General features: G+C 42.5%; 2 protein-coding genes across 5 annotated transcripts in view; one reads left to right on the plus strand and one right to left on the minus strand.

Moving 5' to 3' along the window:
* Positions 1–1,209: 1,209 nt before the first annotated feature.
* On the plus strand, positions 1,210–2,130 carry LOC122113685 (olfactory receptor 2AE1). The gene has a single exon (XM_042686753.1). It carries the CDS (start codon positions 1,210–1,212, stop codon positions 2,128–2,130), a length of 921 nt encoding a protein of 306 aa, XP_042542687.1.
* Positions 2,131–12,128: 9,998 nt separating this feature from the next.
* LOC122113684 (cytochrome P450 3A9-like) overlaps positions 12,129–14,774 on the minus strand; it is a 123,625-nt gene continuing 120,979 nt past the window's right edge. For all 4 annotated transcript variants that reach the window (XM_042686751.1, XM_042686750.1, XM_042686749.1 and 1 more), the window contains exons 12-13: positions 13,729–13,891; positions 12,129–12,224 (exon numbers count right to left, since the gene is read on the minus strand). In XM_042686751.1, the coding sequence (XP_042542685.1) occupies positions 12,129–12,224; positions 13,729–13,891 (259 nt within the window). The remainder of the gene's footprint in view (positions 12,225–13,728; positions 13,892–14,774) is intronic.

The following is a 14,774-nucleotide window of genomic DNA, read 5'->3' on the forward strand; positions in this document are numbered from 1 at the left end:
AGTCCTCAGATCTCAGGCTCTGAGTAGCTAGGATGACAGGTCTGAGCCACCAGCACCCAGAACATATTATTCATATTTTTATTCTATCAATTGCTCACATGGTTTTAGTTGGTATATTATTTATGGTTATCAATTTTCCTTTTCCCTTTCACATTTCATTTGTCTGCAATTGGTCATGCTTCCTTGTCTGGTAGGGCAACCTAAGCCCCTAAATTTGGGATGATTTCTATCTTTTTTTTTTTCTTGTCAGTTATGGGCCTTAAACTCAGGGCCTGGATGCTGTCTCTGAACTTACTAGCTCAAGGCTACTGCTCTTCCTTTTTGAGCCACAGCACCACTTCTTGTTTCCTGGGGGTTCATTGGTGATAAGTTTCAAGGACTTTCCTGCCCAGGCTGGAAAACCATGATCCTCAGATCTCAGCCTCTTGAGTAGCTAGGATGACAGGTGTGAGCCACCAGTGCCCAGCTTTAATTCCATGTTTTAAAATACTTCTTTTACTATGTGGTTAATAATGTGGTGTTAAAATGAGATTAAATGTCAATCAAAATTCAAAACATCAACAGACAATGTTTTGGAATATGGCTGGATAGAAGGAACATCATCATTTCATGCCATGAATGTGTGACTGGGCACCAATGGCTCATGCCTGTCATCCTAGCTACACAAGAGGCTGAGATCTGAGGATCGTGGTTTGAAGCCAGTCTGGCAGAAAAGTCCTTGAGACTTTTTTTTTGTGGGTCATGGGGCTTGAACTCTACGTCTGGGCACTGTCCCTTCAGCTCAAGGTGAACGCTCTACTGCTTAAGCCACAGCGCCACTTCCAGTTTTCTGGTGGCTTATTGGAGATAACAGTCTCACAGACTTTTCCTGCTGGGATGGCTTTGAACTGTGATCCTCAGATCTCAGCCTCTGGAATAGCTAGGATTACAGGCGTGAGCCACCAGCGCCCGGCTCCTTGAGACTCTTATCTACAATTAACCAGCAAAAAGCCACCAGGGGAGCTGTGGCTCAAATAGTAGAGCACTAAGTTTGAGAAAACAAAGCTCTGGGAGGATTCCCAGGACCTGAGTTCAAGTTCCAGTCCCAGTATGTGCACACAAAAAAGGGAGGGGCAATGCTTGTGTGACTGTCAGGTCGCCAGAGCCCAGGATTTCTGGTGTCACTCATCTTCCTCCCTACTCTGTTTCCCAGGGAATGAGAACGTGGACATGTGGGAGGGGAACCACAGTTCCCTGGCAGACTTCATCCTCGAGGGCCTCTTGGATGACTCCCTTGCTCACCTCTTTCTTTTCTCCCTGATCTTGGCTGTCTTCCTCATCGCAGTGGGTGGCAACTCCCTCACCATCCTCCTCATCTGGGTAGACGGCCGCTTGCACACTCCCATGTACCTGCTGCTCAGCCAGCTTTCCCTCATGGACCTGATGCACGTGTCCACCACCATCCCCAAGATGGCAGCCAACTATCTCTCTGGGAAGAAATCCATCTCCTTTGTGGGCTGTGGGACCCAGCACTTCCTCTACCTGTGGATGGGTAGTGCTGAGTGCCTGCTCTTAACTCTCATGTCCTATGACCGCTACGTGGCCATCTGTCACCCTCTGCGTTATTCTGTGCTCATGAGCAGAAGGGTAGTTCTGATGATGGCTGCTATGTCGTGGCTGGGAGGGTCCATGAATTCCCTCATCCACACTGTGGTCCTGATGCATTTCCCTTTCTGTGGAGCCCGGGAGATCCAGCACTTCTACTGTGAGTACCCAGCAGTGGTGAAGCTGGTGTGTGCTGACATCACTGCCTACGAGAGCACCGTGTACACCAGCAGCCTCATCCTTCTCCTCATCCCCATCCTCCTGGTGTCCACCTCCTATGCCTTCATCCTGCACAGCGTGGTCCACATGCGCTCGGCTGGCAGGAAGAGGCACGCCTTTGCCACATGCAGCTCTCACCTCACGGTGGTGGCGCTCTTCTTTGGGGCATCCATCTTCTCCTATATGAGGCCCCGGTCTCAGCACACCCCACTGCAGGACAAAGTCGGGTCTGTGTTCTACAGTATAATCACCCCCACCCTCAACCCCCTCATCTACACGCTCCGCAATAAGGATGTCGCCAAGGCTCTGAGAAAAGTGTTGAGGTGAGATACTCTATGACTCAAGGACTGTCCTTGCTCAGAATAAAGCGTGGAAGAGGACGAAGCTCCTTCAGTTGATCTGGGTAAATCTTTTAAGAGGGAGAAAATGAGGGAGAGGGTAACACTGTTCAAAAAGAAATCTACTCCTTACCTGACTTCTGTCACTGTAACTCTTCTGTATATCACCTTTACAATAAAGTTTGGGTTTTTTTTTTTTGTGTGTGTCCGGTCGTGGGGCCTGAACTCTGGGCCTGGGCACTGTCCCTCAGCTCTTCAGCTCAAGGCTAGCGCTCTACCACTTGAGCCACAGCACCACTTCCGGCTTTTTTCTTTTTGCTTATGTGGTGCTGAAGAATTGAACCCAGGGCCTGATGCGTGCAAGGCAAGCGCTCTACCACTGAGCCACCTTCCCAGCCCCTTTACAATAAAGTTTAATTTTTTTGTTGTTATTATAAAGGTGACATAAGTCAGGTAAGGAGTACATTTCTTTTTGGACAATGTCACCCCTTCCCTAGCTCTCTCCCAGTTTTTCCCTCCCATCCCCACCCACAAGTTGTATAGCTCATTTTCAGCATAGTGTCCAGTGAGCTCCACGGCTGCATTTATTCATCCTTTGCCCCCATTTCTGTGCCTCTGCCTTATCCTCCCAAAGACAGACAAACAAACAAGGCATAAAGAAAATAAAATGAAAAAATACCAACAAGAAAAAACCCCTCTTGTTTCCATTTCTTGGAGTTCATTTTCATAAATATTATTTTGTATTGGATCCCCACAGGTATTGCACCATTGTGTTCCTCCCTAAGAACATCCTCCTTTGGTTTCACTGTGTGTTGGTGCCTCGAGTCCTGTATAACTTACCATGCAAACTAGATAAATCTTGAGGATTTCTTTGAGCAGCACATAAGTGACGTGGTCATCAGACAGTTCTATGATTCCAACGTGATTGCTGGACTTCGAACCTGATGGAGAATTATATCAGTTTACTTGTAGAATACTAGGGAATCATTAGTTAATTTTGTTTTTGGGTGAGGCTAGGGATTGAACTCTGTGGCTTGCATTTGCTCGGCAAGTATTTGTGGCTTGAATCATTATACCAGTTGGTTTATGTTTTTAGTTTTTCAGTTGGGGTTTCCTGCTTGGCCTCATAGCATGATCCTCCTATTTCTACCTTCCAGGCAGCTCAGATTACAGGGGTGTTTCTTCATGATGGGTTCTGGGAATAACGGATCTGAGAGATGTAAAGCTCTCCTGATAGTCCTGTTTTTGTGAGTCTGATCATAGGACCTAGTGATGTAGCTACAATGAAAAGGCAAGTGACTTAGGAAGACATCAATAAATGTGAGACAGAGCCGGGGTGACACGCAGAGAAGCTGAATATCATTTTATATCTACACTAGACACAAAGGGAAACTTTTGCTAAGGACCAGGTTGGAGCTGCCCGCTCCCCTCCCCCAACCTTTTCCCAGTATAATGGGATGGAGAATGCAAACTTTGTGAGGGTATGATCTGCTCACCCCATACTGGAGGTACTGTCCCCCCATCCCCGGCCCCCAGCCAGCCATAGCTAGAGAACCCTGGTTGCGTTGCAGTCCACTTTGCTAGCAGAATACCAGCCTGGATGACATGGGTACAATTTGCAAACCTCGCTTGGGACAAACTCAGAGTTGTACCGTATAGTGACTCCTCTCTCTTGAATCGTCTGTCAAAGGGTGAGGAGGTATCCTTACCCGTAGCATTCTTGGACCTCTTACTAGAGAGTGCCAGCTCTTTATCCAGAATTATTATTTTCATTTTTATTTGTTGGTTCTGGGACTTGAACTCAGGGTCTAGGTGCTGTCTTGGAGCTTTTTTGCTCAAGGATAGTGCTCTAAGGAATTATAAATTAATTTTGTTTTTGGGTGGTGCTAGGGATTGAACTCTTGTAAGGCTTGTAAGCAAGTTTGGGAGTCAGGGTTCATTTGTAGCTCTCAATATCTTTTTATTGCTCTTTAGTCTTGGCATTTTATTTATTTATTTATTTTTTGGTCTTGGGGTTTGAGCTCTGGGCTTGGGCACCGTCCCTGCGCTCTTCAGCTCAAGATGAGTGCTCTACCTCTTGAGCCACAGCGCCACTTCCGGTTTTCTAGTGGTTTATTGGAGGTAAGAGTCTCCTGGACTTTTCTGTCTGTGCTGGCTTTGAACCGTGATCCTCAGATCTCAGCCTCCTGAGTAGCTAGGATTACAGGTGTGAGCCACTAGTGCCCAGCTAGAGCCACTGGTGGCCGGCTTTGGCATTTTAATATAATGTGATACAGGAGGTCCTTTGCTGCCCATGTCTATTGAGTATTTTGTATGTGGATTTCCATATCTTCCCAAAGTTTGGGTGAATTATACAATCATGAAATGGGTTTTCTATACTCTTAGTTTGTATCTCAACTCTTTCTGCTCCAGAGATTATAAAGTTTGGTCTCTTGCTTGTGTTCCAGAATCTTTGAAGGCTGTGGTCATGCTTGTTCTCCCCACAACCCCTCTCTCTCGCTGAGTACAGAATTTCTGCAGTCTTACCTCAATGTTTTATCTTGTGCTTGTTCTAGTCTACTAATGATGCCTTCTGCTCTGTGTTTTATTTGTGATTTACAGAGGTTCTCATTTCCAACATTTTCATTCAGTGTTTTGTCTTTGTTTTTGTTTCCAGAATCTCCTTGTCCTTTGCTGAATATCTTATCTGTGTTGATTACTTTCTTGGACTTATTTCCTTTCTTAATTTGTCTGTTTGAATCTTCTTTAAGAACTCTTTTATAACTTTATTTTGCTCTTTAAAAATTTTTGTTTTTGGTTTTGGTTTTTTTTGGGGGGGTCTGGTCATGGGGCCTGAACTGTGGGCCTGGGCACTGTCCCTCAGCTCTTCAGCTCAAGGCTAGCACTCTACCACTTGAGCCACAGTGCCACTTCCGGCTTTTTTCTTTTTGCTTATGAGATGCTGAGGAATTGAACCCAGGGCCTCATGCATACAAGGCAAGCACTCTACCACTGAGCCACCTTCCCAGCCCCTCTTTAAACTTTTTTAAAATATAGTTTTATTGATATAATTATGGTGTTATGCAGAGGGTTATCATTTCACAATTCAGGCAATGTATACATTTATTATTTTGGGGGGTGGGTTAGTCATAGGGCTTGTACTCAGGGTCTGGGAGCTGTCTCTGAGCCCCTTTTGCTCAAAGTTAGTTATCTATCACTTTGTGCCTGAGCTCCACTTCTGCTTTTCTGGTAGTTTTTTTGGAGGTATGAGTCTTAAGACTTTCTTGCCCATGCTGCCTTTGAATTGCGATCCCCAAATCTCAGCCTTCCGAGTAGCTATATTACAGGCATGGGCTCCCCACATCTGACATGTACACCTCTTTTTTGGACAATGTTACTCCATCCTTTGCTTTCTTCCAATTTTCCCCTGCCATCTCTGCTCCCAAGTTGCACAGTTCATTTTCCACATTGTATATGCTGAATACCATGATTGCATTTGTTCATCTTCTTCCCTCCCTTTCTGCACTCCTCCTTTATCCCCCCCCCCAAAAAAAATAAAGCACACAGAAACAGCAACATAAATAACCCATGTTGGCCAGGCTCTCATGACTCACACATGTAATCCTAGCTGCTCTGGAGGCTGAGATCTGAGGATTGCAGTTCAAAGCCAGTGTGGGCAGGAAAGTCTGTGAGACTCTTTTTTTTTTGTTGTTAGACATGGAGCTTGAACTCAGCCTGAGTGCTGTCCCTGAGCTCTTCAGCTCAAAGCTAGTGTTCTACCACTTGAGCCACAGTGCCACTTCCTGTTTTCTGGGTTGTTGATTGGGGATAAGAGTCTCACAGACTATCCTGCCTGTGCTGGCTTTGAATTGCAATCTTCAGATCTCAGCCTCCAGAGTAGCTAGGATTACAGGTCACCAGTGCCTGGATCAGTGAGACTCTTATCTCCATACCAGAAAAGCAGAAGTGGAGCTGAGGCACAAAGTGATAGAGGACTAACCTTGAGCAAAAAGGGCTCAGAAAAAGTGCCCAGGCCCGGAGTTCAAGCCCTATGACTGACCCACCTCCCAAAAATAATAAACGTATACATTGCCTGAATTGTGAATGATAACCCTCTGTATAACACCATAATTATATCAATAAAACTATTTTTAGGGCTGGGAAGATGGCTCAGTGGTAGAGCGCTTGCCTTGCATGCATGAGGCCCTGGGTTCGATTCCTCAGCACCACATAAGCAAAATGAAAAAAGCCGGAAGTGGCGCTGTGGCTCAAGTGGTAGAGCGCTAGCCTTGAGCTGAAGAGCTGAGGGACAACGCCCAGGCCCACAGTTCAGGGCCCACGACTGGACCCCCCCCAAAAAAAACAACTATATTTAAAATTTTTTAAAGAGCAAAATAAAGTTATAAAAGAGTTCTTAAAGAAGATTCAAACAGACAAATTAAGAAAGGAAATAAGTCCAAGAAAGTAATCAACACAGATAAGATATTCAGCAAAGGACAAGGAGATTCTGGAAACAAAAACAAAGACAAAACACTGAATGAAAATGTTGGAAATGAGAACCTCTGTAAATCACAAATAAAACACAGAGCAGAAGGCATCATTAGTAGACTAGAACAAGCACAAGATAAAACATTGAGGTAAGACTGCAGAAATTCTGTACTCAGCGAGAGAGAGGGGTTGTGGGGAGAACAAGCATGACCACAGCCTTCAAAGATTCTGGAACACAAGCAAGAGACCAAACTTTATAATCTCTGGAGCAGAAAGAGTTGAGATACAAACTAAGAGTATAGAAAACCCATTTCATGATTGTATAATTCACCCAAACTTTGGGAAGATATGGAAATCCACATACAAAATACTCAATAGACATGGGCAGCAAAGGACCTCCTGTATCACATTATATTAAAATGCCAACACTAGAGAGCAATAAAAAGATACTGAGAGCTACAAATGAGCCCCGACCCCCAAACTTGCTTACAAAAGTAAACCCAACAGCATCACCTCAGATCTTTCAGCAGAAACACACCAAGCCCCAAAGGCACAGAACAATATATCTCCAATACTGATGGAGGAATAAGGACCTTCTAAGATAAGCATGAACTAAAGTAGTTGATACCCATTAAGTAGTATGGCAAACCATACTGGAGACTCCATTCAGAAGAGGAAGAGGGGCTAGGAATGTGACTTAGTGGTAGAGTGCTTGCACAGCATGCCTGAGGCCCTGGGTGTCATTCCTCAGTACTATATAAGGAAAAAATAAATAAAATTAAAAGAGAAAAAAATATTAAAAAAGAGGAAGAAAGATAGTCACAAAGGAGAGCTCAGAAAAAAATAAACTTCCCAAGAAAAATAGAAGCATCAGCATGCAGCAAGGATCAAACATGTCCGACTCAGCAGACTAAAAACCCCTAAGATGAATAAGAGAGAAAATAAGAGAGAGAACATAAAAGCAACACTCAACTCAACCTTGGGGAACCAAAGAAGACACAGGAAACAGGAAACATATTTCAACCATAACCTTGGATCATTTCAATGCCTCACCTAGTCCTGATGACCTTCAAGGATAGGTAAATAGCAAATAATAAAAATGTAGCAGATGCTTGGGTAAAATTTATTCGTTTCTGATGGTGAGGGTTTCATCTAGTCAGTATAGAAGCTTGGTTTCTCCATGAGATTTCCTGGGTTCTACTGTTCTGAATGTTGAAGTGAAAGGTACAGTACATTTCTATATTTCTCTCTCCCTTACTAGTTAATAAACTCATACAGCCTCAGGGGGGCATCTGTGGAGGAAGAATATTGTTGAGACTGAGTGATGATTATTTTTGATTGTTTTTTTGATGCTGTTGAGAAGTGCCTAGGGGATTAATAAAGTATGCCTCTGGGTACAGTTGTGAGGATGTTTATAGGAAGGTGTGTGTAGAGGGAGGGAAAGGCTGCCCTGAATTGTATGTGGCAAAGGCAGAGATAGAAAAAAAGGGGGAAAAGGAGAAAGTGTGCTAGTAAAAGCATTTCTCTCTCTCTCTCTCTCTTTCTCTCCCCCTCCTTCCTGGCTGCCATGAGGTGAGATGGTTTTCTCCACCCTACTTTACTGACAGAAATGTTCTGTCTCACTATTGGCACCAGAAACAGCAGGCCCAAGGAATATGGGCTGAAAATTTTGAAACCATGAGCCCCAATCAAAATTTTTCCTCCTGTAGGGGAGGGCAATTTTTTCCCCTCCTTTAAATCATTTTTTTTCTCTTAGGTATTTGGTCACATTGATGAAAATCTGGCTGAAAGTTGTTATCAACTCTGTAAACATTCCAGCTTTCTCCCCATTTCCAAATTCAGATGAGCAAGTGGAAACGGTTTGCATTTTTGGTTGCTATGTCTATTTGCTTTGGGATTAACCATCAGTTGTTGAGCTTTCCCATTCCACCGAGGATGATTGCTTTGCTGTTTGTCTTGTTTTGTATCCCTATAGCTTGGCTGGACATTTTGCCCACGCATGTCAAGTTTATACATTCATGAAGCCAAACTCAGGTTATGGGCCCCAAGAATTTGGATAAACAGTAATATGAATTTTACTCATATGCAGCTAGCATACTGATTATTATTGGCTTTTGAAGGGGTACAGAAAGGTGACATTATTATTATTACCATCATCATTATTATTGAATCCAAGTCTGACCGGTTGTTACAAAAGCCAATACTCAAGAGGTGAGTTTGTGCTGGGAGAATGGCCAGACCATCGTACTAATAACCATTTTGAGGAATTTGTGGTAGATGTTTTTATGAGAAGGTGAGGAGAGCAGTGAGCAGGAAAGTTGCATGTTGAGTCATATGTCCAGCTATTCCATAGACATCATTGTCATTCAAGAGATGTTTTCTTTCATTTTAGAACATTTCTAGCCAGGTGCTAATAGCTCATGCCTGTAATCCTACCTTCTAAGAAGGCTTAGATCTAGACAACTGAGGCTCAAAGCCAGTCTGGGCAGAAAAGTTGAGGCTCCATCTCTAATTAATCAGTCAAATATTGGATTGAAGACATAGCTCCAGTGGTAGATTGCCAGTTGGGAGCAAGAAAGCTGAGTGAATGTGTGAGGCCCTGTGTTCAAGCCCTGGTACTGGTACAAAAGTATTAAAAAAAGAACATTCCTATAATGACAAATAACCTTCATGTAATGGGCCAGTCTTGTAATCCTCTTTATAAACACGTGGTTTCTGTGAAAAGTAGACTTTTTTTTTTTAATCCAAGAAAAAGATTAGCATGTCTGTGGCCCACATTTTGATGTTATTTGAGGACCTTCAGATTTTGATCAAAAAGAGGTTACTGATTAGGAGGTTTGTGGACTATTTTTTTTTTCTTTTTCCAGTCCTAGGGCTTGAACTCAGGATCTGGGCACTGGCCCTGAACTCCTTTTGCTCAAGGCTAGCACTCTACCACTTGAACCATAGTGCCACTTCCAGCTTTTTCTGTTGATGTTGTACTGAGGAATGGAAATCAGGACTTCATGCATGCTAGGCAAGCACTAAGCCACATCTCCAGCCTGGATCAATTTTATTTCCCTCTATTAATCTTAGGATAGCAGACTCAAGTATTTTAATCATTTACAAAATTAACAAGAAATTAGATTATATAATGTTGGGCAAAGGAAAAAACAAAGAAAGACTTTTATAAGAGGTAATTTTCAAAGTCAAGCTCATCTCCTAGTAGAGGTATACAACAACCTTTATTGCTATTACTATATGCTTACACAAATATTATAAATATCGGTGTGTTTCTCTTTTGGTTCTTTTGGAAGTAGTTATTGATTTTGGAGAGATATACCTGTTTTCAGCCTCTTTGAGATCTCTCCCTCCCCCCCTCCCTCCCTCCCTCCCTCCCCCCTCTCTTTCTCTCTCTCTCTCTCTCAGTTGTGGGGCTAAGCTTTTTCACTCACTGCTATCACTCTATCACTTTGAGCCATAGGACCACTTCTGGTTTTTTGGGAGTCCATTGGAGAGAGGAATCTCATGGGGATGTTCCTGCCTGGGCTGGCTTTGAACTGTGATCCTCAGATCTTAGCCTCCTGAGTAGTTAGGATTACAGGTATGAGCCAACAGCACCTGGCTTTGAGATGTCTCTTTTCTCTGTGGGTAAGACGTAAGATTCGTATTGGTTTTGGTCCTGTGATTGCTACACAAGTATTTTTGGTTTATAAGAGAAAGAGTAAAAAAAAAAAAAAGGATTTTGTATTGGAAGAAATCTTTACTCTTTATCTTGGCCAAATGTAGACAATGAGATATTGGAAGAAATATTTGCTTAGTGTTTTTGTTTTTATTTTTATTTTTTGTCAGTTGTGGGGCTTGAACTCTGGGCCTGGCACTGTCCCTCAGTTCTTCAGCTCAAGGCTAGCGCTCTACCATTTGAGCCACAGTGCACTTCCTTGCTTAGTGTTTGCTGGAATTTATTTTTAGATTAGTAAGTATGTTCTGGAGCTAGATCAAGGCAGTGAGTGTAGAATGTCTCAGAGTGCTAAATCCCATTGATTATTTCCCTTATACTCTGTGTTTTATCTTCATATAAATATATATGTGTGTGTGTGTGTGTGTGTATATATATATATATATATATATATATATATATATATATATATATATATAAAATGTGTGTGTGTGTGTGTGTGAGAGAGAGACAGAGACAGAGACAGAAAGGGAGAAAGACAGTACTAGGGCTTGAACTCAGGGCCTGGGCCCTGTGTCTAAGCTTTTTCATTCAAGGCTAGCACTCTACCGATTGAGCCATAACTTCACTTCCAGATTTTTGGTGGTTAATTGGAGATAAGAGTGTCATGGACTTTCCTGCTAGGGCAGAACTGTGACCCTCAGATCTCAGTCTCCTGAATAGGTAGGATGACAGGCATGAGCCACTGGGGCCTAGCTTTTATATTGTATTTTAAGTGATCAGATAACATGGCAACAAAGACAAGAGATGTCCCTATGACACTATAGAGACCACTGAGTTATCCAAGGGCCATATCCAGCCTCAAGCTTCTTGCTGATTAGTCTAGAGCTGATTCTTTTAGGATCAATCACCTCCGGAGTTTGAGATCTGAGGACTTTGGTTCAAAGCCAGTCTAGGCAGGAAAGTCTGTGAGACTCTTATCTCTCATAAACTACACCCCACCCCCAGCTTCCATAGTATATTCCTGGAGGCCCTGGACCACTGCATACCAAAGTGGTTGGTTCATGTTCGTTCATATGATTACCAAAGAAGCTTTTGTCCCAATTAAAGGTTAAAACTGTTATCTGGGTGCTGGTGGCTTGTAATCCCAGCTACTCTTAGAAGGCTGAAATCTGAGGTTCATAGTTCAAAGCCAGCTGGGTCAGGAAAGTCTGTGAGACTCTTAATGTTCAATTAACCACCCTTAAACTGGAAGTGGTGCTGTGGCTCCAAGTAGTAGAGTGCTAGCCTTGAGCAAAAAAAGCCCAGGGATAGTGACTAGGCCTTGAGTTCAAGTCCCAGGACTGGTAAAAAAAATGTTGGGAAATGCTTATTCTTCCATCAGAGGAGGTGTTAGGGGTGCCAAGTTGGGGTGGATGGAGATACACCAGAATAAAAAAGAGGAACAGTCTGGGGCTGGGAAGGTGGCTCAGTGGTAGAGTGCTTGCCTTGCATGCATGAGGCCCTGGGTTTGATTCCTCAGCACCACATAAGCAGAAAAAGCCAGAAGTGGTGCTATGGCTCAAGGGGTAGAGTGCTAGCCTTGAGCTGAAGAGCTCAGAGACAGCGCCCAGGCCCAGAGTTCAGACCCCACAGTTTCAAAAAAGAAAAAAGAAAAAAAAAAGAGGAATAGTCTATGTTATACTGGCTCATTCATTCATTCTTTTATATGACATTCTGTTACATGACGCTTGACAGGAGCATGAGGAACCCATCATTCAGCATTCATCATATGTAGTTGATTTAGCCCATCTCCTCACAGAGTGAATTGAGTTTCTGCATTCTGGGACACAGACTTCTTAAAGAATAGTGAGAAAAATCCTTCAGGCTTCACTTGTAGTCCCATCTCTTGGTATAACACTTAAAACAATGGGTTTTTGTGGTTTAAGAAGTGATTGCTTGTGTAACTTCAAGGGGACCTGTAATAGTCAAACAAAAGCATATGGAGAAATACGTTGGTGAAACATCACCACCAATAGGAGCAAAGTAGAAAAGATATATTAGAGATGCTCATGCCTTATAAAACATATAAAAACGACTTCCAGAATAATACAATGCGGGTCCTCTCAATGTATTCCATAAAGGATACCAAGATTAGATAGTAAAAGCATTCTTCCATCTATTTCTTGAACAAAATGTTTATAAAACACCCATTCTACAATAGTCTGAGATAAAATCAGGTTGGTTTACAGGTTTTGAAATGTGAATTTTATGTAAAAAGGGCTCAATGTTAAAAATAAAATAAAAAGGGCTGAGAAGGTGGCTCAGTGGCTCAGTGCCTTGCACGCATGAGGCCCTGGGTTTGAATCCTCAGCTCCACATAAATAGAAAAAGCTGTGGCTCAAAGTGGTAGAGTGCTAACTTTGAGCTGAAGAGCTGAGGGACAGTGCCCAGTCCCAGAGTTCAGGCCCTATGACTGACCCCCCCAAAAAATAAAATAGAAAAGAAAAGGGGGCTGTGGATGTGGCTTAGTGGTAAAAGGCTTGCTTAGCATGCATGAAACCCTGGGTTCGATTCCTCAGTACCATATAAACAGAAAAAGCCAGAAGTGGTGCTGTGGTTCAAGTGGTAGAGTGCTATCCTTGAGCAAAAAGAAGATCAGGGACAGTGCCCAGGCCCTGAGTTCAAATGCCAGACTGGCAAAAAAAAAAAAAAGGCAGGTTACTGGGCATTACTTTTGAAAGACCATTCAGCTTTTTTTTTTTGGTTTAATTTTTGTGTGTATGTGTGCTGGTCCTGGGACTTGAACTTAAGGCCTGGATGCTGTCATAAAACTAGCCCTACTTCTGGGTTTTGGGGGGTAGTTTATTGGAGATCAAGAGTCTCACAGATTTTCTTCCCAGCCTGCCTTTAAAAAAAATTGTCAGAAATACTTTACAGCAATGCTTCTTAACATGGTCACACAAGATAGCCAGAGGGGATATTTTAAAGTCACATTCTTGTGAATTATTTTAGATTTTTCTGGGAAAGCCCAGCCATCATGACTTCTCATATTGATCCATTAGATTGTCAGCGGTTGAGAAATACCATTATAAGAGAGCATTCATTATTGTGGTGTTAAATCACTAAATATAATGATGAAGTAATTGTTGCCCTTCAAGATTTTTTTGCACAAATCACTCCCCAGTTGGCATGAAAGGCAACTCCAAGATGTGGGCAAGCTCTGTGAGACTTCACTTAATCTTGTTGTGCGAGTCTTTATTGGACTCTGTACTGTATAATCACTATTGTCTTGTCTATCTAAGGTCACAAATGTAGAAACTCTAGAAATGAAGAATGTTTTTAAGTTTACAACTGGCTCCAAATGGATACATTGACCAATACAAAATTATTAAGGTATGAATGAGTACAGTATTTTGGTAAATAGAGCCAGAACAATTCTGTGCAAAGAGCATCTTTCAGGTTGAAAGTTGACTGTTTTACCTGTGTTTCTTCACAGGCTTTTAAGGAGCAGTTCTGCAGTACTCTAACAATAGCAAGTTTCATGGTCATGAGAGCAAATCGTCCTCCAATGCAGTTTCTAGGTCCACCTCCAAAGGGCAAGTATATGCAAGAATCAATGCTATCCTTGTTTTTCTTGCTGAACCTGGTAGGTGAAAACAAGTTAGTAAAACAGAAATCCAAAGGGGTATATGTCCAAGGTTCTTATTTGAACCCCTCAAAAAGTCATATAGAAGCCAGATACCAGTGGCTCACACCTGTAATCCTAACTACTCAGGAGGTCTGAGATCTGAGGATTCTGGTTCAAAGCCATTCAGGGCAGGAAAGCCCATGAGACTCTTATTTCTAGGTAACCACAAAAAAAGCTGGAAGTACAGCTGGGGATCAAGGGATAGAACTCTCAGCTGTAAGCAAAACAGCTCAGGGACAGTACCCAGGCCCAGAATCAGCACCAAAAAAAAAGTCTTAGAGAGAAATTTTTTTTGGTGGGCTAATTATTATTATTATTATTTTTTGTCGGTCGTGGGGCTTGAACTCTGGGCCTGGGCGCTGTCCCTCAGCTCTTCAGCTCAAGGCGAGCGCTCTACCACTTGAGCTACAGCGCCACTTCCATGGTGGGCTAATTATTGAAACTCTGCTATGATTATGTAATCATGAGAATTGTAAGCAAAAAATCCTTCCTTGAGCTTTTCACTTACAAGAGCTCTGGGTCTTGTTGAGACCAGATAAGATGAATGCTGTTTTAAAAACATAAACAATTATTTCTTTGTTTTGAGTTATAATATGTCATGGAGAGGTTTATCTTGATTTGGTCTGTTTTGTATTCTAAATGCCTCTTGTACCTGAACGGAGTTATTTTTCCAAGTTATTGAAATAAACCAGATGTTCCACGACAAATGATATCTACATAATGTATATATGTATATAATCTCTATGTATGTAAATAGAATTTTATGCAGCCATCAAGAAGAATGGAATTATGTCATTTGCAGGGAAATGGATGCCCCTAAGAAATATTCTAGTGAACA

This window comes from Dipodomys spectabilis, unplaced genomic scaffold, assembly GCF_019054845.1.
Source record: "Dipodomys spectabilis isolate Male_0828 unplaced genomic scaffold, ASM1905484v1 ptg000098l, whole genome shotgun sequence".
NCBI classification, from domain to species: Eukaryota; Metazoa; Chordata; class Mammalia; order Rodentia; family Heteromyidae; genus Dipodomys; species Dipodomys spectabilis.